The 23553-nt window shown below is 39.2% G+C and overlaps 2 protein-coding genes across 7 annotated transcripts; one reads left to right on the top strand and one right to left on the bottom strand.

Annotated features, from left to right (window-relative positions):
- Nucleotides 1–50: 50 nt before the first annotated feature.
- LOC111333662 (lysyl oxidase homolog 3A-like) lies at nt 51–16883 on the bottom strand. 6 transcript variants are annotated; one of them, XM_088747587.1, is made up of 17 exons: nt 16644–16883; nt 14374–14438; nt 13336–13399; nt 10876–11214; nt 9779–10111; nt 8780–9118; nt 6294–6623; nt 5403–5423; nt 5011–5174; nt 3886–4114; nt 3459–3578; nt 2465–2643; nt 1796–1918; nt 1596–1669; nt 1385–1425; nt 893–989; nt 51–418 (listed from the first exon to the last, which is right to left on the bottom strand). In XM_088747587.1, exons 3-17 carry the CDS (start codon nt 13382–13384, stop codon nt 310–312), a joined length of 2547 nt encoding a protein of 848 aa, XP_088603713.1. In that variant the 5' UTR covers nt 13385–13399; nt 14374–14438; nt 16644–16883; the 3' UTR covers nt 51–309. The 6 variants fall into 6 exon arrangements, with proteins under 6 accessions (XP_088603713.1, XP_088603715.1, XP_088603714.1 ...); XM_088747589.1 differs by having other exon boundaries at nt 14378–14438; XM_088747588.1 differs by having other exon boundaries at nt 14374–14435.
- A 1624-nt stretch (nt 16884–18507) lies between these two features.
- On the top strand, nt 18508–23553 carry LOC111333638 (uncharacterized). Its single transcript, XM_022939261.2, has 6 exons — nt 18508–18718; nt 20074–20154; nt 21359–21766; nt 22203–22256; nt 22350–22492; nt 22741–23553. The coding sequence occupies exons 2-6, from the start codon at nt 20103–20105 to the stop codon at nt 22780–22782; spliced, it is 699 nt and encodes a 232-aa protein (XP_022794996.2). The 5' UTR covers nt 18508–18718; nt 20074–20102; the 3' UTR covers nt 22783–23553.

Below are 23553 nucleotides of genomic sequence, written 5' to 3'. Positions count from 1 at the left end.
CTCTAGGTGGTTGTTAGACATAGCCAATTATTCTCAGTGGTGTTCTATAATTTTTTTTTGGAAATGGTGAATAATATTTCTTTACTTTCCGAATTGATCACCATGCCGCGTAGTCGCGTGACAAACAAGATAGATCACCAATGCAGCTGGGGAATGTTTGAAGGCTGTAATCAACAAAATACTTGGGAGTCGAGTCTGTATGAGCTGAGAATTGAGCTGCCTACCGAAACTTGGCTCTTGAAGATAAAACGAAATAAAAAATCTCGACTTAATTGAGAATCATTCGAGAGAAATAATGGGCCAATTTTATTATTCAGAGGTCTCCCTGGTAACCAGGGTGTCCAGCACCATGCATAGTTCACTGAACTTTGGTCTGTCTCTGGCTGAGAACTGCCAACACTTGGTCATCAATTCATAGCTGCGGGAAAAGAGTAATAAAGAGGTTGGCTTTTAGAGCCAGTTTTTTTTTAATTGACCGTCGAAAAACCAAAACCAAAGTAATCAGACCGAGTTGATGGAAAACCAAAACAGTCTTGGATTACTTTCAACACTCAACACTCAAAGTTGCTCTTCTATAAAACTAGCGTTAAGTGGCGGCGGTGCCGGTCTCCTTGCCTCTATCCCCCGCTTGGTGCCCATTCGGGCCGGGGATTGGGGCGAGGAGACACCTTTCCATCTTTTTCTGTTGCTTAGAATTTTTCTGCCGTACGTTATTTCTATTATTCGACTTTTGTGCCTATAGCGATTGGTCAATTCCAAATACATTCTCAGTGCGCTTTGAACGAATATAAAACTTCAACAAATATAAAATTTGGCTTTAATCAAAAGATGTATTTTTTCCTGCTACTGAGAAAGTCGAAATTCAAAATAGAACTAAGAAAGCCTTACTTACACAACAGTAGAAGTTTTCATAGGTTTTTCCATACGATATCCAGATTTTAAACTTTCTAGAAGATCTCTTGCCTGAATTCCAGGATAAGGAACATCACCTGAAACCAAAGAGCCACACAAAAAAGCTTCCAATTAAATTACATATTTAATTTATTCTAGAGCCCTCAGAATTTTTTACGATATAAGGGACCGGCGAAACCAGTCATTATTTATTATCTGGAAAGGGCGGGTGGGTGGTAAAGACAGAAAATTTTGGTAAAATTCACTTGATCCCACCTTTAGGCTCTGTAAAATTATTAGGATCCCCTTTCGTTGGCAGTCATGATGGGCAGTGAATTTTCTATAGTCCCCTCTTAATACTCAGTCGGTGAGGACTAATTCCCCCCTTTTGTTCCCCCTGAAAAACCATAAGACCCCCCCCCCCCCAAATCCTCCACTCTCCACCCCAACAAACATAAGATAAATAAACCTTGTGGAATTGAACAGTACTTGCCTCCAGTTTCAATCTCCCAAAGTAATACGCCAAAAGACCATCTATGATTGAATGATAATGTAGGTTACACAATGTGAAATCAAAGGTCTCTTAGCTCAAAGAGTAGACGTAACAATCTCGTTCCCAATCCCCTACGTTGAGAGTACGAAAAGACGAGAGAATCTAGGAGCGTGTTTGCAGATATAAACAACGCTCTTTTGTCTTTACTCACACATCGCATTCAGACGAGAAATCCTTCGTTTCTAAGCTTTCCGGGGTCATCCATCTTGCTTCTGGTAACTTTCCCTATTGAAAAGGTAAGGAATTGATGTACATAAACATCAATAAAATGTATCATTTAAAAAAAAAAAAGCTGCAGTTATGTAGCCACAGTTTAACAAATCCTCAAAGATGGATTAACTTCTAATATACCTTTGCAATGTCTTCATAGAATGTCCGATCGCGGTCACCACTAAAGCAGCCAATATTAGCGACTTTGGCAGTGCAGTTTTTACCAAGACGAACGTTTCGGGCAGCGAGATCTTTATGAATACACTTCCACCAAAAATATAAGCAGAAAAAATAGAAGAGAAATTTAGTTCCTTGATTCCGATGGAGTGTCGCAAAAAACCAAATCAAATACACCACAACAGTCACAGGGAGCAAATGAGAGCTCAACGCAAAAGTATGCTAATAGTTTGAAGCGCAGGAAAAAACATGGGTGTCCCAGTCGCGAGGAATTTGAGTTTGGAAGAAGATTGGCGCCAGTTTTCTGGATCGACCAATCACAGAGCGAAGCAGCGCAAAACCAAGGCAATTCCGAAATACTTTCCACACTCGGTTGAAATTTCTCTATCGATACTATCATAACAAGACAATTTGACTGCATGGGTTGCGAGCGAGGGTAGGAAGGGAAGAAACATTCATAGCCTGCAAAGCAAGCCCTGGGGGAAAGGAGGGGGGATTGGGGCGAGCAGAATGTGCGCGCATTCCGCTCCCCCCAATCCCCCCACCTTTCCCCCAGGGCTTGCTTCGTAGGCTAAAACATTCATCAATTGTGAGCAAACATCGAACTTGAGACCAAACGCTTTCTCCACTCACTTTTCTCTCTGCTATATGTTTCATTCCCTTGGACACATCAAGAGCTATTTTTAATTTTTCCACTTTGGATAACGTGCAAAAGTTTCGAGTAGAATTCATTTCATCACTCATTTGGTTTTTCTTAAGATATTCCAAAAGACTGCCATCTTCCGTTTCCTCAAAGACGAGATACGTAGGACCTGAAGAGAGATGACACCATCAGTTTGTTGTACAATCTGCATTTAATAACTTCAAACTGTACGAGAAAGAACAATCCCACCACCATTGATCTAGCTAAGTTCAGCCCAGGCAGTTCAATTTTAAGGAATCGCTTTCACCATGCAATTGAGGACTTAGTTTTTGATTGACTCACTTGCGGCTTGATGCGTACTATGTTGAACGACGCCAACACAAGCACGAGTACACGACTCCATAAAAAACAACGAGAAATGGCAATACAAGTAAAGAAGCGAAAATATTTTCAGCCCTGTGGTTGCGCTTTTAAGAATTTTTATGGACTCTTATGCTTGCTTTTGCGTCGCCAGTAAAAGCTGAGCTTCGGCGCTTCAGGATCATTACAAGTTATCTTCTCATTGACCAACCAAGATGTGAAAGGAATCTTTTGAAACTTACGGAATTCTCAATATTTCACTTCCTTAATAATTTTAGGAAGTCACCATAGTTATTAAAACCCTTTTCAAACTCTTATGACCTTGTAACGCTCTTAAGGGTATAATTCTTCAGATATGTAAAGCACATATGTCATATGAGCCTTTGTGCATAAAAGTGTCCCGATAGGCTATTTTCGAATTACCTCTAACTTCTCTTTCAAAACGAGACCTAGTGCTGATTCATTCTTATGAAAATGAGTTTAATTCGCATGTGAATGAAAACTCATCATCATTTAGTTGGGTGAGCACCAGGATTCACTTTGAAAAGAGGCCAAAGTAATTGAACTGGCAAAACGGAAATGAGCCATTACATTTTACCTGAATTCTAGTCACCAGACTCTCACCTTTTAAAGTGCAAGCCCCGAAGAGGTTGAGTATGTTGGGATGGCTTCCCAAGCAGCTTAAGATTTTAAGTTCAGTTAACAGACCATTCTCGCTATCTGATGATCTACTTTCTTTAGAATCTGGAAAAATGAAAAGGATGTAGTTCTTAGCTGATTTTGCAATGCGCTCAATGGCCATGATTGGACGGCCATCAGTAGCAATCATTACGTCTGCATGAAAGTCTTATCAATTTGCACTTCAAATTAACTCCTCCATGACCAAATCGAAGAAACGCAAGAAACACCCCGTGTAACGGGATTTCTTGTTCAAAAATTCGGATTAGATTTGTTAAAAGTTGACCTTTTCAGAGCAATTGTCCGTTTATGCTGAGAGGAAGTGTTTAGCACTATATCTGGAAAAGACAAAAAGAGGTCAATGATTCAATACCCTTAGCTGTTTTCACGATACAATTTGCTATATTTCCATTCACAAGAGAAAGTTTCCCTCGAAACGTTCCTCCGTCAGATTCTGTTCCAAACTTCTCTCCGAGAGTAAGACTATCTCTTGAAATCTCGCACCAGTCCACCGAGGAATCGTTGTTATCGGAGTCTAATTTAACTCGGTAAGAAGAGTCAGTTCTTTCAAATCCTGGATTTGACTGGCCAGTTTCTGTGGACTAAGAAGACTATTTCACTAATCAAACAGTGGGTCAATGTGGTTTGAGATACAAGTTCGTGATCTTATATATCTGAGAAAAGTTCATGGCAATAAGTGACTGATGCGAAAACACTGTTGGGTTGATTCAAGTTTTCTCACCTAATTTTAAGTCCCTATTCAGCCCCAGACGTTTATGTATATTTCTATTCTTTGCGTTATCAGGATTAATCTAAAAAAAATTTTTTTTGATTGATTAAATATTCTCCGAGATATGCCGCCTCAAAGTTCGTCCTTTGGCTACGCCCTTTTGATTTGGCCGGGCGAAGTTAATACTGGTAACTTAAATTCCCTCATGACGTCACTGCCAGAACGTCTTTCCATCGATGTGCCTACATTCACGGTATTTTATGGAGGAATATGTCTTTAGACGAATCTGATGTATTTGAGCAACCAGCGACCACGCAACGAGTCGGCATTTTCACATCATTTTACAGCAATAGACACATGTTCTTATACAAGAAGTTAACATTCGTTCTTGCTGTGACGTCACTGAATGTTGGAGAGGTAGTAGGTCCGAGACTCGGCCCAGTAATTCTCTCCCGGCCAAGTCAAAAGGGCGTGGCCAAAAGAGTAACTTTGAGGCGGTATATCTCGGGAAATATTTAATCAATCGAAAAAATGTTTTTGGAGATTAATCCTGATAACGCAAAGAAGCGAAATATATATAAACCTCGGAGGGTGAGTAGGGACTTAAAATGTAAAACAGATTTGGGGTCACTAGAGCGATGTGTTTCAAGAACTGAGGAATATTACTACAGAAAAACTATCTGAGGATCGTCGAACATCTTCAAAGATTTGTCAATGCTTAAATCATTTTATCAATTTCATAAAGGACAACATTGAGAGTACACTTACGATGCTAACATCGTTCATAGTCACGAAGTCTCTTGTCTGGTCGTTCCGGTCCCCTCGCCATCTACGGTAATACCGGAAGTAAAAAACAGCTGCAAACCCGAGAAGAAGTAGAAAAGCTGCTGTCACAGGGAGACCAATTTCCAAGGCCCTCGCAGCGTTTGAGTCTTTGGAGTGAGAAATGGACAAAATGCAAATCAGGAAAAGCGTTAATATATACTAAAATACAATTCACCAATCTCATTACTGAATCAGTAAGCGTGCGGACACAATGTTGAGATATTTATTGTACTCAATACCAGGGTTAATAGTTAGAGTTAATAATCAGAACTCTACCAAGACTGACGAGAAAGGTCTATTGTTATCAACTGTTGTTAAACAGCTTAATATCTCACCTGGTGCGCTCGTGTAGCTACCTGCAGGATTCCAAATAAAATATATTGTTAGTCCGCATAAAGGGCAAAACAGATAGACCTCTGAAGCTTATATATATATCTTATTAACCAAGCACGAGGGCTATACTGGGAGAATATCGGCCCGAGGTCTTGACAGTACGGACCGAGCGCAGCTCGGTCCATACAAAAAAGACCGAGGGCCGATATTCTTCCAGTACGGTCCCGAGCAAGCTCGGATATTAATAGATTTATTATACGACTGAAGTTCAAAGGGACACAAGTGCGGTATCATTCGGGACCATTCGGGGCAGTGCCCGGTCCAATACGGAGAGAATATTGACCGGCAATAGAGCATTTTGATTGGTTGATTTTAGTTATTGGCCCTCTGACTGCCTGAGTCGTGTAATAAGTTAGGTTTACCCACTTCAAGTCATGCAGTATTAAATACTCCAGAGAACAGTTTCCTATAAATTTCTTCCCATTCACAAGGAAGAGAAAAAGCGGAGAATTCCCTTGAGACCTAAAATGTGTGAACAAAACATACAAACTAATGAGGTCCAAGCATGGATAATCCAGCACAGAAAAGGTAAGTGAAAGCCAACAAAATAAAGCTATTAAAATTTATAGACTTATGAGTTATTTTGTTTTGGACGGCAATTTACTGATTACTAAAGCGAAAGGTGGAATAAAAAAGTGGAGGAAGAAAACTTCTCCAAATTGGACAGGCGTGGTCAGGGATGTCTTAAGCAGAATGTTACGAGGGGTCTGCGACAAAATCAGATAAAGAACCGTTTCACGGCTACCCCTGGGGGCTACCCCTCGGAAGAAGACTTGCGAGAGACCGGTTTCCCGGGGAGAATGAGGAAAAATATGAACCACGCTTGTACTCACTGGGGTCCTCTAGGCGACAAACAACACCGGCGTCATTGTCATGATCCCAGTAGATGCCAGCAATCCTGGACCAAGAGCATTCCCATAATGAGCTTTCGTGTCCCTGACATTTAAGGTTTGACATCCAGACAGGTCCTTCCCCTCTTCCAAAGGGTATAACAGCGAACAAGATGGCAGTTTCAGCTCCTGGGTAACCGAGCTCTCTGCACGCCACGTGTGCAGACGTAAGATTCCAGCCCCTATTTCGGATTGTACCCCAGACTCCAGCAATGTTAACTTCAACACGGCCAGCGTTAGTCATATTGCTTCCAGCAAGCCTGATTTGTTTAACTAATGGAACATAATTAAACGCATTAACCTTTAAAAAGTCTCCATAAATTGGTTTCTTATTTTAATTGTTTGTAATGCCTCAGTATGTTAGCAAACAAACTATGTATTTCGTTCAAGGTAGGCTGATTTTTTTAAGTTAACTGCACTGAGAGATTAAATGAACTTGCTAAAGTTCAGCTGTAATTTTTTTCAAAGATTGGATTGTCAGCCACAATATCATGGATTCTTAAATCTCTACAGATTTGCTCTGGTTAAAATTAATCAAAGCTTGAAATCGTCGTATTCAAACCTGTTTGAGTACACAAACATTCGAAATTTCATGGTAAACTTGGATCAGCGTCAGTATCTTTAGCATTATATTTCGGCTGGCCAAACCAGCCTTCTTCAGGTGCAGTGGGAATTAACATAGAATTAAGGTGGTACTTAGATAGCTGTATGATGTGATAGCGGAAATACGTAAAACGAATTTGATTGACAATGAGATAACAATTAAAAATAGAAATAGTAACTAAAAATAGAAGTAAAGAAGGGTAAATTGAATAAATAAAATAACTAGAAGTAAGAATAGGAGAAGGAAAAACAGTAATACATGTCTTCGCGAGCGTTAAGGCCATTAAGGTCAACAATATTCACCCCACCATTAAATTCACCAGCTCACACTCTTCCACTAACGTGGCTTTACTTGACGTTAGTGTCTCTTTAAGCACCGACGGTAATATCTACACTGACCTCTACACCAAACCCACGGACAAACACATGTATTTATTGTACTTTTCTTGCCATCCATTACATACCAAAAAAGCCATTCCGTTCAGTGTAGCACTCCGCCTACGACGTATCTGTTCTACAGACAAAGATTTTAAGACTCGCGCCGCTCAACTTACCACATACCTTCTCAAACGAGTTTACAGCCATAAATTCGTCACCAAACAAATACAACGCGTCGCTGACATCCCCCGCACACTCACCTTGCAAACTAAAGACGTAAAAAAACCTAACCGTATTCCATTAATAACTACTTTTAATCCATCGCTTCCTCACATCTCCAACATTATAAAAAACACTGGCATTTGCAGCTGTCTTCTAACCGCTGCAAGAAAGCTTATCCTCAGCTGCCAGTTGCTGCCTTCAGACGCTTCCCCAACCTTCGCGACACATTAGTTACAGCCAAACTCCCCGCCAATTCTACCACTTCCCATCCTCAACTCCAGCTACCCCCCCCCCCCCCCCCACCGGCTCTTTCCGTTGTGGTAGTAACTGCGTTACTTGCCCCTACATCTCTGACGGACTTACTAACTATACCTTTTTTTCTACCGGCGAAACACGTACTATTAAATCTCACTTTACTTGTGACACTCAAAACCTTATCTAATTAATTAATGTAATCGCTCGGCTGTAACTTACAATACATAGGAGAAACTAAACGACGTTTAAATAACCGTTTTAACGAACACCGCCGTACCATTGATAAACCTAACTCTAAATCCAAACCTACTACAGTGGCAGAACACTTCCTTTCCTCTCCCAACCACTCTGCTTACGTCATGGAGCTTATCGCCATCGAAAAAGTGTTTTCCAAGAGAGACTCGTTCCGCAAGGCCAGGGAAGCTTTTTTAATTTCAAGAGGCAATACTATTTATCCCGATGGCCTTAAAGCCCGCGAAGAAATGTATTGGTATTTTTCCTTCTACTATTCTTACTTTTAGTTATTTTATTTATTCAATTTACCCTACTTTACTTCTATTTTTAATTGATATCTCATTGTTAATCAAATTAGTTTTACGTATTTCCGCTATTACATCATACAGCTATCTAAGTACCACTTTAATTCTATGTCAATTCCCACTGCATCCGAAGAAGGCTGGTTTGGCCAGCCGAAATATAGTGCTCCGTCTTAAAACTTATCTACGCTGTATCGGTCTTGCCTCTATATTTATATTCGTTATTTTGGGCCGATTAGATCACTGCTGATCCAACGTACAAGAGTAGGATTATCGTCCACGGTTGCTTGCTGAACATTGCACTGTATCTTAGCGACTGCGCAACCACCCCTCCCGTAATCCTTCATTATCCCTTACTTGTAATCGGCTGACTGAGTCAGGGGAGGGGTAGGTTCGCAGTTGCTCAAATACTGACTTTGATCCGTAAACTTTTACCTGCATTTTCGGTTTTACATACTACGCCAGCTTCAAATACTTCCACATGAACAAAGGACACTTCATGTGGGCATTCATGTAAATAGGATTCATTCCCAAGACACTCAACATTGTCTATCCATTGAATGCCCATTGCGCTCACGGAAAACTTTGCGTTAAAAACATACGTGGCCCCACGGACGGCCAGATCCGCTCCAGAGAAACCCAACCGTCTGCAGGTCACGTGAGCATCTGCTAACCGCCAGTTGTGGCTGTTAATCGCGCCCCATTTTCCTGCCAAAAATACTTCGACACGTCCGGCATAAGAAACCGACCACTTTCGAAGACGAATTTGGAAAACTGAAAAAGAAAACAAACAAACAAAACAGTACAGATTGTGCGACATACCTACTTTTAGCTACATATATTAATTGGCAAACCCTTTTTCTTTTATTTTATTAGCTTTGCCGACAGGCAGGGACACCGCAACAGCTTGCGCCAATTACTGCGGGCCCAGTAAACCCACCCATCCCAGCCCAGAGGAGGACATCCATCACACAGTAATCTCGTGTGTGGGAAATTAACGTCTCCTACCCCTAACCCTACAGGAGACGGGACCTCCATTCATTCGTCCCTATCTGAGAAGACTACAATATCCAAGCCTTTCTTGATGTTATAGAAAGGCGGCATATTCTTCTCAATTATTTCAAGACCTTGAGTGTTGGTTCGGCCGGGGACCAACTAAGAAAGGTTATTCATCTCAGTCGTTTGTTTATCGTTAGCAAACGTTAATGTTTGTGGAAAAGAGGCCATGGTTTGTTGTTGAATAACATGGACATCTGTCTTTCAAGGGTTTAAAAAAAAATGCAACTCGTAAAGTTCCTTTGTACAATTTTGACAGATTCTTACGTTGTAAAGTGTGCTGTGACCGGAATGCCAAGCTTTTTCTGGGACGGTGGTTAGCCTAGCGATTGAGAGAAACATTAAGAGATACTTGCTGTTAATACCTACTTCATTTACCTGTTTCGCTATTATTTTTACAAACCACTCCAGCATTAGTCCACTGCGCACTTCTGTATGTGACCAGTTCATAGGTACAGTTTGACAAAGACAGTTCGTTGCCAGTGCATTTCACACTGTCCATCCAGGTTAACGTGAAGTAACGTGGCGGGTAAAGACATTTATATAGAACTGTCAATACATCTGGGTACCCAAGCTGTCTGCAGGCGACGCGGCCATCTTCTTGATCCCAGCCGAACATCCCAATCTGGCCCCAGATCCCTGCGTATTCCACTTGAACACACCCAGCGTAAGGTACTGAGGCGTGGGCGAGACGAAGTGGTAAGGGATGAGCTTAAAACAGACAAAGAAGTAAGTCTCATTGCACCCATGTTGATTCGTGCTTTCAATAAAAACTTTAAAGGAATGCATCTGTGCACGATTCTAAATGCATACTTCACATCCTTACAACTAAGATCTGATCAGAAATTAATAATAATAATAATTTCACAAATATAATTTAATGTTTATATTGCGCAAATTAACATATTTGGATATGATCAAATGCGCATCACAACACTTTTCTAGGGAAATTTGCCGGACTGCATAAGCAGTTTACAATCAATCGAAGGAAACTTATTTGAAGATGTCCCCTCCCTCCCAATTCCCAGTAAACAGGCCAGACCACATCACAGTAACCTTGTGAGTGGGTTCTTTAACGTCCCCTGCTTAACCAAATTAACTAATTAATAGATGAAAGAGACGGGAACTACGGTTTATTCGTCCTTATCTGAGAAGACTAGAATGTCTATCCATTTCTTGATACTATAGAAAGGTAGCATATTATCTTCAGTTATTTTAGGACCTGGAGTGTTGGTTCGACCGGAGCTCGAACCCTCGACCTCCCGCACAACAGTCCGGCGCTCTAACCAATTGACCTAAGCGGAGGTGGTTAACTTCCACAACGACTTGGTCTTCTTCGCAACTGCTCAGTCTAAGGAATTTCGCGCATAGGGGGAGTGTTGGGTGACATTCCAAAGAGCAACGGCGAAGGGGACATCACGACCCGGATTTCATAATAGAAAAAAAAAGACACACAAGATCCAAAACAAACTTACAGACTGTCATGTTGAGTTTTTCACAGACCACTCCCAAAGCACCTTTAAGCCCCTTTGTACAAGGAGCTCTTTCCCAGTTGTAATCACACTCAGCCAAGCTGCTTTCATTTCCATCACATCTGACACTGGTCATCCCATAGGAAGTATTTCCAGGGCCAAAAGCATTATTAGATGGGGTGGCAATGGCTTGTGGGTAACCAAGCTGTCTGCATATCACGTGGCCAATATTTATGTTTATACCGTAATCACAGACTCGACCCCAGTTTCCATTGTACTTCACTTCTACTCGGCCAGCATACGATCCTGGGCCATCAGTTAAGTTCACAGTTATCCTAAACGCTGAATTGCAATAAAAGAAAAAAAGATGAATATTGAAGTATTCATACGAAAATGAATAAATCAATACATAGTTTACTTAATGTGTAGTTAATTCTTAAGTGCTGCCAAAACTAAAAATGCTTTTGTAAAGCTAATAATTTGATTATATCAACAAAGTTGAAATGGTAAATTGGCCACCGTTGCGATTATAAAAGCTGACGTTTCTAGCGTTAGCCCTTCGTCGGAGCGAATAGAGGAATTGTGGGTTGTGTGTGCTTATAAAGGCAGAAAATGGAGCTACGTGATTGGTGGGAACATAGCAATGAGAAAAACACGAATAAATTAGTGGAATGAAAAGCGTTCGTTGATACCCAGAGGAGAGTGATCACTTTCCACGTGATGTTCAGTAGCCAATCAGGTCACACCTAAACATCTTTTCACTTTTTGCGATTTGGAGAGAGGTATATACTAAAAGTTGAGGAATTTCGATTGGAAGACTTTACTTTGACAGAAATAATTTTATACAGACTCAAAGATACATAAACGAAGATTGTTCGTGGCGAGAATTTTTTGAAGGTAAGATGTATTTGTGTTGTTTCTCTTCTCTCAAAGGAGAGGCAGTAAAATCGCCATAACTTGAAAATGATAAGAGGTGCATTGGGGTTCATAGCAATATTTAGCTTCAGCATATATTCCAGCATCTTTCTCTGTCAATTTTGGGAGTATTGATCGCGTTTGATAGAAGTTAGAAGCATTTGAACACGAGCAAAATTTGTCCGAAGTTGAACGTTGTGCGTTATGACTAAGTCGTAGTAGTAGTGGCCGGGTGATCTGAGACTTGCAAAGAGCGCCACACGAAAAGATAGAACTATGGCTAAAAGAACTTCATAGAGATGCAAACAAATCGTCAAACTAGCTAAAATTACAGTATTCAGTTTAAGAAACTATGTTGGAGAAATTTTCAAGAGACAATAATTCAATAAAAATAACAATATTTGCAGGAATGAGCAAACGTGGCTGTCAACCTCAGGGAGATACTCCGGGGAAAAAACAGATCTAAAATAAACAGGTGGAGTTCTTCAAGGAAAGTTTTGTTCGCTGAAAAAGATGTTAGTAAATGACATTATGCTGCAAAAAATCGACACCAAACGCATTGGTAGTTGTGGCATCCATAAGAGAGCACGGCACCGAGAGCTCCGAACGCGGTGAAGGTCAGCTCAAATGAAGCGAGATTCTCTAAATCACCCATGATCCTTTCCGAACCGCGATCACCCTCCTCTGGTTGATACCTGTGGGATTTAGACTGCCAGTTTGAAAGATGAGCCTTTAATTTTTTAAAGAGTTTTACGGCTTTCCGTGCTACCTAAGTGTAAGGAAAGACCGCAGATTGCCATATGTTGTTTAGAATGATTAGGTAAATTAAAATGTCTAGCGACTGGTTTCGATGTGTCCTTGTCATTCTCCTCCACGTCGCGAATGTCTTCTCGGAATCGATCACCAATAACGTAGCTCCATTTTCTGCCTTTAAAAGCACACACAACCCACAATTCCTCTATTCGCTCCGACGAAGGGCTAACGCTCGAAACGTCAGCTTTTATAATCGTAATGGTGGCCAATTTACCATTTCAACTTTGTTGATATATTCAAATTATTTCGTTACCCCTACCGACGCAGCCCCAAACAGTTTCTTTAGAAACTATCAGCCTTTATTCATTTGCAAAGCTAAGCCGAGGTCACTTCAGATCCAGCTTTAAGGAGCTAATTATGAGAAGATGACACAAGCTTTCAGATTTTTAAATCAAAAACGGAAAGATCAGTCAAAGAAGTGGCATGCCTTTAAAAGGATATTACACAGAACCACCTAAAGAAGGCAAAGAAAGCATTGGCTTTGCCGCAAAAAAAATTAAAAATGAACCCTTTACACTCCAACATCAGTATGCATATTCTCCATACCGTTCTTTATACATTTCCTAATGTGCGGAGAAAGAGAATTTTTTTGAACAATCAAGCTTCTTTACTTGGTAATCATTTCCTTTATTCTTGTGACTTCAACGTTTGATTCTGGGATGATATTTATTATAAGTAGAAGCTAGATGTTATTCACTCTTAAGGACAAAAGACGGAGTCAAACAAAAACATTACCTTGTGTCTCCAAAATTACCATGAAGAAACTGATCCATAAGCTGCACATGATTAGTTTACGTGGCTGAAAGAAATGACACAACATTATTTTAAAAGTTTCGTTGTGGGTGGCCATGGGCGCGCGGCCAGGCATTTTTCATACTCCCAGAATTCTAACCAATCTACGACATTACACGTTGAATCAAAATCATATTTCTCCATTAATTCGCAGTCACATAGTGAGTGTTTAAGTGAAGAGAGAAAAGGACGAGTCGTGTCTCGTGACACAGTCCTATTAGCCGTTAATTAAGAACTTATGTTAAGCCCTAAACTCGATACTCATCAGAATGTTCAGCTATCGATATGAGCTGGCAAGTGCACTCAAAAGTCAAAAGGGAAATGCCATGAAATGTCTCGAACGGAGGAAATATGTGCAGGCGGAATATCAAATTCCTACACTTGTTAATGGAAACTTGTCTTTTCAGTCGGCAGTTACTCTCAAGTTTTAAAAGCTGAAAAATAAACAGGAAATTATATTTGCTTTCCAAACAAAGAATTGTTAGCCGTTCTATAGCCACTTCGATTCTTGATCGCCGATAACTCGATGGTTTAATTTAACAAAACTCAAACGCACGAAACAATATTTCGTTATTTTCAGCGAGGCAAAAGTAGCTCTACACGAACAGCAAAGCGATGAAAAATCTGCGGCTGCGATGTGGATAGAAAAACCTATCAAAGTATTTTGAAGAAGTCATCTGCACCACGCGATATCTGACGACAAAGAAAATGAAGGGGCGTGTTTACAATAGAGTTTGTTATCATTCACGCTGTATAGCATCAAGCTCGTGAAGATTTTTAAATTATTTGATTTTGAAACAGAAAGACTTAACTATTTGACTGCAAGTGTGAGCGGAAGACACGACCCCACCACACCGTTTGCAAGTTTTCTCATGAGTTAACAATAGCAGAGAGAAAGATTTGCAACCACATGGCCACATCGAAAGCGAATAGTAACGGAGGCTTTATTAACGTACAGAAAACCAAGTACACTTTACTCACCCACCGATCGTCAAATATCCACAGAAATCGGAACAATTGGTAATAAATGGCACAACAGTTTCCTTCTGAAACAAAAATCACAGCTTGTAGCGGTTGTTCTGAAGTAACCTTTTAACCCTCGGCATGTAATACGAATAAAGGTTTTCATTCAGTATGCCGCCGGTGTCAATCAGTCACACTGACTTTGCACTCGCGTCCAAGCCCACTCCTGCGAGTCACCCCTCAGGCACCCAAGATCGTTTTACAAGGAAAGAAAACCTGACCCGTTTTTTAATGTGTTTCTCTATCACCGGTGTTGTTTTTGAGTCGATTCAGCGTGATAATTAATTCATACTGTTTCGAGTTTAACTTTCAATGTTCGGTTCTAAACGCAAACTTTTTCTCATTCGAGTATATTGAGCTTGGGTCATCTGTGGTTTCTCCCCTTATCGCCAAGTGCCTGTTTAGGGACCTTTGGATATATTGTTTGAGAGATAATAAACCGCGTATTTTCCATTTGCACTGTAAAGTACTACTGAAAACCATTCAAATAAAATTCAGTAACGTCCATTCTTCATAACTACTGATGGACTGTTTAATGTTTATCCTCAAAGAGGCGAAAGGGTTGATGGTCATAACTCCATGATCAAGACTTAACTCACCACCTTTCAATTAACTTTCAGTATAGTGTCGGCGTATTTACCATATTTAGTGATGTGTTTAGAGAGCCAACCTCCACTTAATGAAAAAATTTATCTGAAATCTGCGTGATAAGATAACTGAATGAAGAGAACTTGCGATGTTCAAGTCCTCTTTACCGGAGAGAATGCCTACTACCACGATAGGTAACAGAAATGTGATAAAAGAAGAGAATAGATTGATCCTGAGCTAATTGCAACGCGAGAAAACCAGTGAAAGTAACTGACACGATTGACACGAACGCGAAACGTAAAAAAAAACATCTGGGTAGATCCCGCGAGGATTCGAACCCAACTTAGTTCGATTTCAAGATGTCTGGGATTTTCTACCGACTTAAATTTACTCTCTTTGTTACGTCTTCCAGCGAAAAATAAAACTCTTATTTATCACACGCCCCTCTCAGACTGTCAAATCAGACGGTGATTTCGGAAAAAGCTGTCTGATTGTAGAAAGGACTTGAGTCCTCAGTATTGACTTTGTTTGTTACAAAAGACAAGCATAATGTACACGATGATTTCTGTAAAAATAAACATAATGACTTTTCACAAGAAATATGTATCTTAAAAGTAAACCAAACTATTCTCAAACTATTTTAACAACCTCGTTTCAATCATTGTTGATAAACGAAATAGAGAGAATACAGATAATGAAAATTGTTGCATGAATTCACCTATTGTCTGGCTTATTGTCAGGTATTTCACAAGCTTTAGGAATTTAATTCTCAGTGAGTTTATTTGGGTTTCGCGTCAGTTGATGTACAGTTTCCCTGTCACGCCACTTATACTAGAACAGATTCCGCAAATTCTTCTGTAAAAGTTTCCACCTCTAGAAAACAATCTATTCTTTCGCGATCAAAGTATTTTGCAATTAAGAAAACGATTCAGCGATGTCAAGCAGTATTCGAACTGGATGAACAATGGAAAGTTTATTGAATCGAGTTAAAATTTAAAAAGTAAAACTTTTCATAAGCTTTCTTTGTTGGACTACCGGATACCGTGCTTTAGATGCAAATATTATGACGAAGCTTGGTAATTATGTTGTGTTATTTCAACTAACGCCATTTGATTACTTTCCCACGCTACGAATTGTTGCAATCACGTAACACTTTCAGTATCTAGTATTATTAGATATTCATCAGATAAACGTATGTGGTAAGAACATGACATTCTTGTTACTTTATCAAGTTTTCATTCTTTAAATGCTGTAATTTTCGTATCATGGCTACACAACTTTAGTCACGCAAAATCCAATTGTTTAGTTTGTGTGTTTGATTAAGCATGCAGCGTTTAGACAAAATTATTGCATCTCTTAGGACTAAACCGAAGCTTGCTACACCCAAACCTTCTGGATTGTAAGGCACCTTGCAAACTGCGCTAACTACAAATCTTTTTCCATTCAACCACCAGAAGTAATTCCCAAATCTGTAATATCATAAAATCGTCACTACTTGGTTTTTTTTTAAATATTTAAATATTCGTTCGACAAGAACATAGCAGATTATCAATACCCAAAAAGCCTTTGCTTATTGTTAAATTTCCCAAGGGTATAAATGTTAAGTAACTGAGCTATCTGCAATAAAACTAACTCCATACCCTATTTCGGAGTCTTCCTCGAATCATGAAACTTTCTTGAACCTCGTGATGCGTTCAGCAATAGGGCAAAATTCTGAAGTTGATCGATAATTACTTGCGCAGCAACATTTTTCACACAGCCAGTAACTTCCTTTGCAACGAATCTGTTAATATAGCTGTGGTGCGTCGTTTGAAGATTCCGTCCACTTCGTAAAGTGAAGCGAAGTTCATTAATTTGGCCTCTTCGTCCTAGTTACTAAGTGAAGAGGAGAACTGGTGACTAGCACATTTAACGATTCCAGTGTTCCTCGTAACTTTGCTAATATCCAGACTAACCAATCGATTTTGGGGGCTTTTTAGATAACCAACCGAAAAACTGGTAGAAATTATTGAAAAGTTTAGAATTACTTCCGACAAATTTAGATATGGTGTAAAGAAATACCTGGGGAAAAGGTTAAGCTTGTTTGTCAAGTAAGGAAGCCTTAGCCGGCCAACAGATCCTACATATCACGGGTAATGTTAATTATCAGAGGTCATTTTCAAGTCAATCAGTGTTGGTACACACGTGTTAGGTTTGCTGTTGATTGTAACCAACCAGAACAATTCTTATTTCTTCTTCTCAATAACGGCTGGGAAATGCCTTCCAAAAAGACTGAATCGCTTCTCAGAATTAACAATTTTAAATTCCACCGGTCTTAAACTGAATAATCTTGACGGCTTAAATTGATGAGCATGTTATGCTCAGCCAATCAAGCCTTTTGATGATAGCTTTGTAGTGCAAACGCAGGAAGAAACTCTTAAACAAGTCAAGAATTTTCAACTTCTAACCCCTAAGAGTGACTATATATATTCAGTATATACAGAAAAAAGGAAACGATCACCAGTTTACAAGCTCCTGATTGTTAAACAAATTCTCCTTGTTAGTTCTGTTGGGGACGTTAATTTAACAGTGTGGAGAATATGAATAATTATGCTACGATAGAAAGGGTTCGAGGACGTGACTTAAACACTGTTGATAGTTTGAGAGGACAAAATACATGAATAACAAAAAAAAAAGAAGAATGTTTTTTTTTTTCGAACTTAAATTTTAAGAATATTATGTGTCGTATGATGTGCGATCCTCGCAGTAGATAGCGCTATTTATGCAATAGCGAAAATCAGACCTGAAAAAAATCAGGCCTGTACGGGACTCGAACCACTGACCTCTGCGATACTAGTGCAGCGCTCTACCAATTGAGCTAACAAGCCAACTGGGAGCAGGCCGTTAAGTTGATTCGTAATAAACCCGTGAAAGTGATAAATGAGATGCAATGAATATATGAAGTTCATATATTTTGAACTGCGGTATTAGATACGTATGATGTGCGATCCTCGCAGTAGATAGCGCTATTTATGCAATAGCGAAAATCAGACCTGAAAAAAAATATATGAACTTCATATATTCATTGCATTTCATTCATCACTTTCACGGGTTTATTACGAATCAACTTAACGGCCTGCTCCAAGTTGGCTTGTTAGCTCAATTGGTAGAGCGCTGCACTAGTATCGCAGAGGTCAGTGGTTCGAGTCCCGTACAGGCCTGATTTTTTTCAGGTCTGATTTTCGCTATTGCATAAATAGCGCTATCTACTGCGAGGATCGCACATCATACGTATCTAATACCGCAGTTCAAAATATATGAACTTCATATATTCATTGCATCTCATATTATGTGTCGTTAATTATCATGAACAATAAATGATAATAGAATAATAAGCTTAAGATAATCCTGAAATAACGATTTGGTATTCACTAACCGTACGTGCTAAAGAGTCATAACTATTAAAGATAAGAAGTCGTGATAAACAATCATTTTCCCTTTCTATGCCTTTATATTTGACTTACTACCGCAGGGGAAGGAAAACACATAATGCATTGAATATATGTAGAAGGAAAAAGTCAGAAATTCATCATTTCAATTACGATTTATTCATTTACTCATTTCCTTCAACAGAAACGCTAGGTTTTGAAGGTGAAATCGGATCAAGTAATTTTTACATGACTGTCAGTGTTGCCATTTTCATAGAAATTTCAGAGCTGACTGCTGGGGTCCCTGGGTAGGTTCTCATGTTTATTTTCCCATTTCACACGTAACTTGGGCGCAGACTTATAATTTTGTTTTATTATTTTTTCTTTAGCTCAAAACCACAAAAAACGAATGATCTCTCTTCGATTTACTTTAACCTTTTCTTTAAACTTTTTTCAGTGTAATTGATGATTATTTTAATAGAAAGACATTTACAGTTATGAACAAAACACAAACTTATCAAACTTAAATTCTTCATGGATCGACGTCGCTTACAAAATAATCCTTGAAGCAGAGCGGAAAAAAGGCTTTAGGTAACTTCTTCGGATTGAACCGAGTAAAGGATATTATTTTCAGGACTTTCCCAGTGTAGAATGTACCGCTGAGAAATAGAAACGAAATCGTAATATTGCATGGGCACTGATAATTATGCAATGGCGACTGTGATTATATGAATGTGATAATTTAAACAATTGAATATCGTTTGCTGAGAGTACTGAATGCCGAAATCAAATCAAGCTTGTTTGGATGAGATTTTTTTGGGGGGAGATTTTAAGCTGTTAGGTTACGAAGCAGTTGCCATAATTCTGAATTTCCTAAATGGTAGTCAATATGATATGTAAAATACTTAAGATTTAATGAAACATCGGAAGGCTTCCGCAACAGGAAGTGGATTGAATATCTGAAAACCTTATTTATAAGCTCTCAGTTCAGAAACTCGCTTGAAAATTCCGAGGTTTAACTGTTGGCTTATTTTTCCAAATGATAATTTTGACTGTTAGTAAGTATGGAGTTAGAGTGTTAACGTGTTCACGGTTACTACTCGCTAAACCAAATCAACAAAAAACATCATTAAATACCATGCATACGGCTGGTTTCGAGAAAGCATGTTAGGAAAAAGGAGAAAGTACGCGCGATAGTCTCAAAAGGTGTTCTGTATGTCAGGTAATCAATGATGATTTTTGATAAATAAAAACAAGGAAAAATTCATCGAAAATCGGACACTAGTGTTCAAAGTCTCAAATCGGACGCTAGTGTCCAAAGTCTAAAATTGGACGCTAGTGTTCAAAATGTGACACTACTGTCGAAAATCTAAAGTCGGGTACAGATGTCCAAAATTTAAAATTAGTGTCTAAAATGTAAAATCGGAGATTAGAGTGACGTTTCCTCAGATTTTCCCGAATCCTGAGGCAGAGGAACCGTGACACGAAAACTACCCATAATGTCTTCCAAAGTTGTTGCGTGAACTTTTTCGCTTTTTTTCTGACAATCTTTCTCAAAACAGCTCTTCATGGGCGTTTTCACATAGAGTGTCAAAATTGATCTGGGGCTAAGTGGATGGCAACATTCCTAACCAGTTATTTTCCTTTATTTATATTTGTCCAGTCTTGCAGGGTCAGCAGAAATTAATCGGCATGTACATGGGGCATCTTCTGTTGGTACAAAGTATACTTCTTGCATTTGGAGGTGAAAATTTCAGCACAAGAATTTTAGAACACGTCTTATTATAAATCTTGGGTGAATAAGCTGGTTGCTCTAAATTATATACGAAGATATTTGTTTATATTAAATGTTTAAGCTGTTTTCGTTAACTTCTTAAAGGTAAGCCAGGAGAGGTTATGGAAAGAGGAACGTAGGGAATTATAAATCTGCTCATCATATGATCTTGATCTTTAATGAGGATGCTCCACTCATGCAAACACGGTTTTCAGGGAGGTCCTAACTAAATGTCACAAATATAAATAAATAAATAATAAGGATATTTAACAATTATTCCACGAGCGCGTGTTGGATATGAGATGATAGATAGCCAATTAGGCGCGTAGCGCCAAGTTGGCTATAATCATTTCATATCCAACAAGCGCGAGTGGAATAATTGTTTTATTAAAAACGTTAAATTAAATTAAATTTTATTCAATTTTTAGCTCCCTTTTAATTTTAAGTTGACACGTACGCTTGCAATATTTATAGATTATGGTATATTGGCTGATATAAAATAATGGCTAAGCCAATAAAAAGTCTTGAATTGCATTATCCAATGATCTAGTTTTTAATAAATAATATTATATATAAAAGATTGTAAAATATAACAAAGGTATATGCGAAATAGAAAAATATAATGCTAAGAAAAAAATCTTAACAATTGATTTCTTAAAGGCGATGAGGTTGTCAGCGTTTCTAGTTTCCAAGTCGGTGGTGTTCCAGTCCTTTCCATAGTGTGGGACAGTTTTGAAAAAACCCCAGTTTGTCTTAGAAAATTCAAATGCAGGTTTTCGTTTGTTTCTAGTATTGGAATCAAGCCTATTTTTAAACAGACACGATGTCACAAGTATTAGGAAAATAGCTTTAAATTGCGAAACTCAAAATTACGCTCGCGGCTTGACAATTATTACATCCCTTTGTGGACACTAATGTCCCATTTTGAGCACCAGTGTACGATTTTAGACACAAGCTGGCTAAAAACACGCTGATCACAATTTTGTTGAAAGTTGAGAAATTATGCCAGTACAATCTGAAGGGGTTTATCCTCCCCCGGAAATAAAAAATTTCCAACGGGATATAACCTTTCTGTTTCTCTGAATTCGCGAAAATCATGTAATTAATAAACCATTGTTATGTACCATCGTCTTAAGTTTCTTCTCATCTCTCTCTTCATCCTTTGGGGCCACAGGTAACCAGGCTATTCGTTCCGCCGAGTCCGCAAATGGAGGAAATTCATCGTCACGTGCCACAGATCACCCAGCCACAAGTTACTTTCCACGACCATCATCTAGTGCCACAGGTTTCCAAGCTACAGGCTCCTTTCACAAAATTAGTGGCCACGGTCTATTAGGAATAGTATTAACTCCATTATCATCTGTCACTTTTGTTCAGGAAACTGCGTCTTCACTGAAATTAACAAAATCATCAAATCATATTGGCTTTCAAACGGCTGCGAATTTCTCTGTATTTTTTGAGCGGTCGAGTCCAACATCCGGTATTATAGATCTTTCCTCAGGTTCCTTAGTATCAGCGCAGACGTCATGCTCACCGTCAAGTGCCAGAGGTGTTCAGACAACCAGCAACTCGATAGGTTCAGGTAAATTATTTCTCATTTTTTTAAAAGATTTGAAATGTTTTATGAGTTTCTTTAATTTAATAACCACCCCCATGCTCTTTCCATCTCATTTTCTGTTTTCACGTCTCTTTGTCTTACTAATCCTAATCTGACCCATTCCCTCACGCCTTTTTTGTCTGATCACATGATTCAGCTTGTCTTCTTATTCTCCTCTTGATCGAAAGCTTTCTATGTTACCTATGAGACAGAAACTCCCTGCCTGCTAGGAGATTGGACACTAGTCCATAGTATTATGGTATGTAGAGAGAAACCACGAGGAGAGAGACATCAAAGGGTTGAGTTGAGTTCATGTGTGCTCGTCTCTTCCCTGCAATAACACTGCCAAAACATATAAGGTTTGTTTTTTATTTCCCTTGCTTGTTTTTAATGAAAGCTTTTACACATTCTATATTTATAGTGCAAATACCTGGTGCTGTCTCTGGGTTTACTCCGGGAGAACCATCGACAGTAGGTAATCATACAATAACGTACGGATATGTTGTGCGACAGAATATGCTCTGACTTTACTCCATTGTATCTTTTACGGACCGTTCAACATCTTTAGGTGAACCGTTGCCTCTTCTGGCTAAGATACTCATTCCTGTGGTTGGAGTCCTGTTCGTTGTGGTAGTTGGTGTCGCTTGGTGTTGCTGTGTACGAGGAAAGGAAAGAGAAAACTTCGAAAACCCCACCGAATCAACACAGATGGTAAGTAACTACTCTGAAACTGGTTGTGCGTTCTTTGGCTGGATACATGACTAGCATAAAACTCTCTTTATTTAAAGGAGATCTTTAAAAAAGCACAGGCGAAGCCTCTGTCTCTTGAAGGCGCTAAAGTTAAAGCGCTGCGCTTAAAACGAGAAAAATGGTTTTAGTCAAGGAACTGTCCCTATCTTCCCTTATCTTCTGTTGTTTAAGCTTAATATGTGATTTGCTTTGTCGACACGTTTTGTTAGGTACGACTTGATGGGACCGAAAATCGTGGAGGGTCCTGTTAACTCCATGCGGTGTTATTCCTGTGTCAATTGCAACTCTAACAGGTTTTTAAACGAAAAGATAAACAAGAACGACACACAAGACGGGAATGAGTCTTTACATTAACAAGTCATGTCTCACTAACCACTACATCGAGATTAAACATTTTAAAGCAAGAAGTGCAGAACATTAAAATCTTAGAGCATGTATTGCAATTTTGTAATCTGACTATTGATCAACCCATAGGAAGTCTTAGAACTGTTGCACTCAGACTCTGATATCTGAGGGACAACAAACCATTATAAGCATTCAGCTGTCACGTGACTTTCGGAAGGAACTCAACTGTATGACCTCCGACTGTAGGTGACTATCACGTGACTTAAAGCGTGACATGAAAACGAGTCTGATAAGGGACCACTCATTATTCATCGCTTTGGGACGGGGTTGGGGGAATGACTTGGTTTTCAGGGAGATCAGTCGTCGCTAACAGACAGGAAGGGGGGGGGGGGGGCTACAGAAAATTGACTGCCCACGAGGGGGATCATTAGAATACTTCAGAACCGGGGAAGGTGGGTCAAAAAAAATTAATTATGACATAACCAAAGATCCTGTTGCCCCCTCCTGCTGGCGATAAATGATGTCTGGTCCCTCAAAATTTTCAACAAATTTCTATGTGTCAGGTGAACATAAATGTTCATTGTAACACCTGGATATCATTTCTAGTATGTTTGAAACACTACGTGTAATCAGAAAATTCCCTGGCAGGATTGTATTAATAAATAACAAAATGTCAA

Source organism: Stylophora pistillata, chromosome 2 (genome assembly GCF_964205215.1).
Source record: "Stylophora pistillata chromosome 2, jaStyPist1.2, whole genome shotgun sequence".
NCBI lineage: Eukaryota > Metazoa > Cnidaria > Anthozoa > Scleractinia > Pocilloporidae > Stylophora > Stylophora pistillata.
This window is presented reverse-complemented; position numbering and strand designations above follow the sequence as displayed.

Excerpts from the sequence above, each read along its gene's own strand:
- LOC111333662 (XM_088747585.1), bottom strand. The coding sequence starts at position 13,468 with ATGCCTGGCCGCGCGCCCATGGCCACCCACAACGAAACTTTTAAAATA. Across the intron at positions 4,115-5,010 it reads CTATGAACGATGTTAGCATC|TCCACAGAAACTGGCCAGTC; the intron begins GTAAGTGTACTC and ends TAGTCTTCTTAG. Across the intron at positions 1,426-1,595 it reads TTCTCGTCTGAATGCGATGT|ATGGTCTTTTGGCGTATTAC; the intron begins GTGAGTAAAGAC and ends ATTCAATCATAG.
- LOC111333638 (XM_022939261.2), top strand. The coding sequence starts at position 20,103 with ATGTACATGGGGCATCTTCTGTTGGTACAAAGTATACTTCTTGCATTT. Across the intron at positions 20,155-21,358 it reads TATACTTCTTGCATTTGGAG|GTAACCAGGCTATTCGTTCC; the intron begins GTGAAAATTTCA and ends TTGGGGCCACAG. Across the intron at positions 22,493-22,740 it reads CCACCGAATCAACACAGATG|GTACGACTTGATGGGACCGA; the intron begins GTAAGTAACTAC and ends ACGTTTTGTTAG.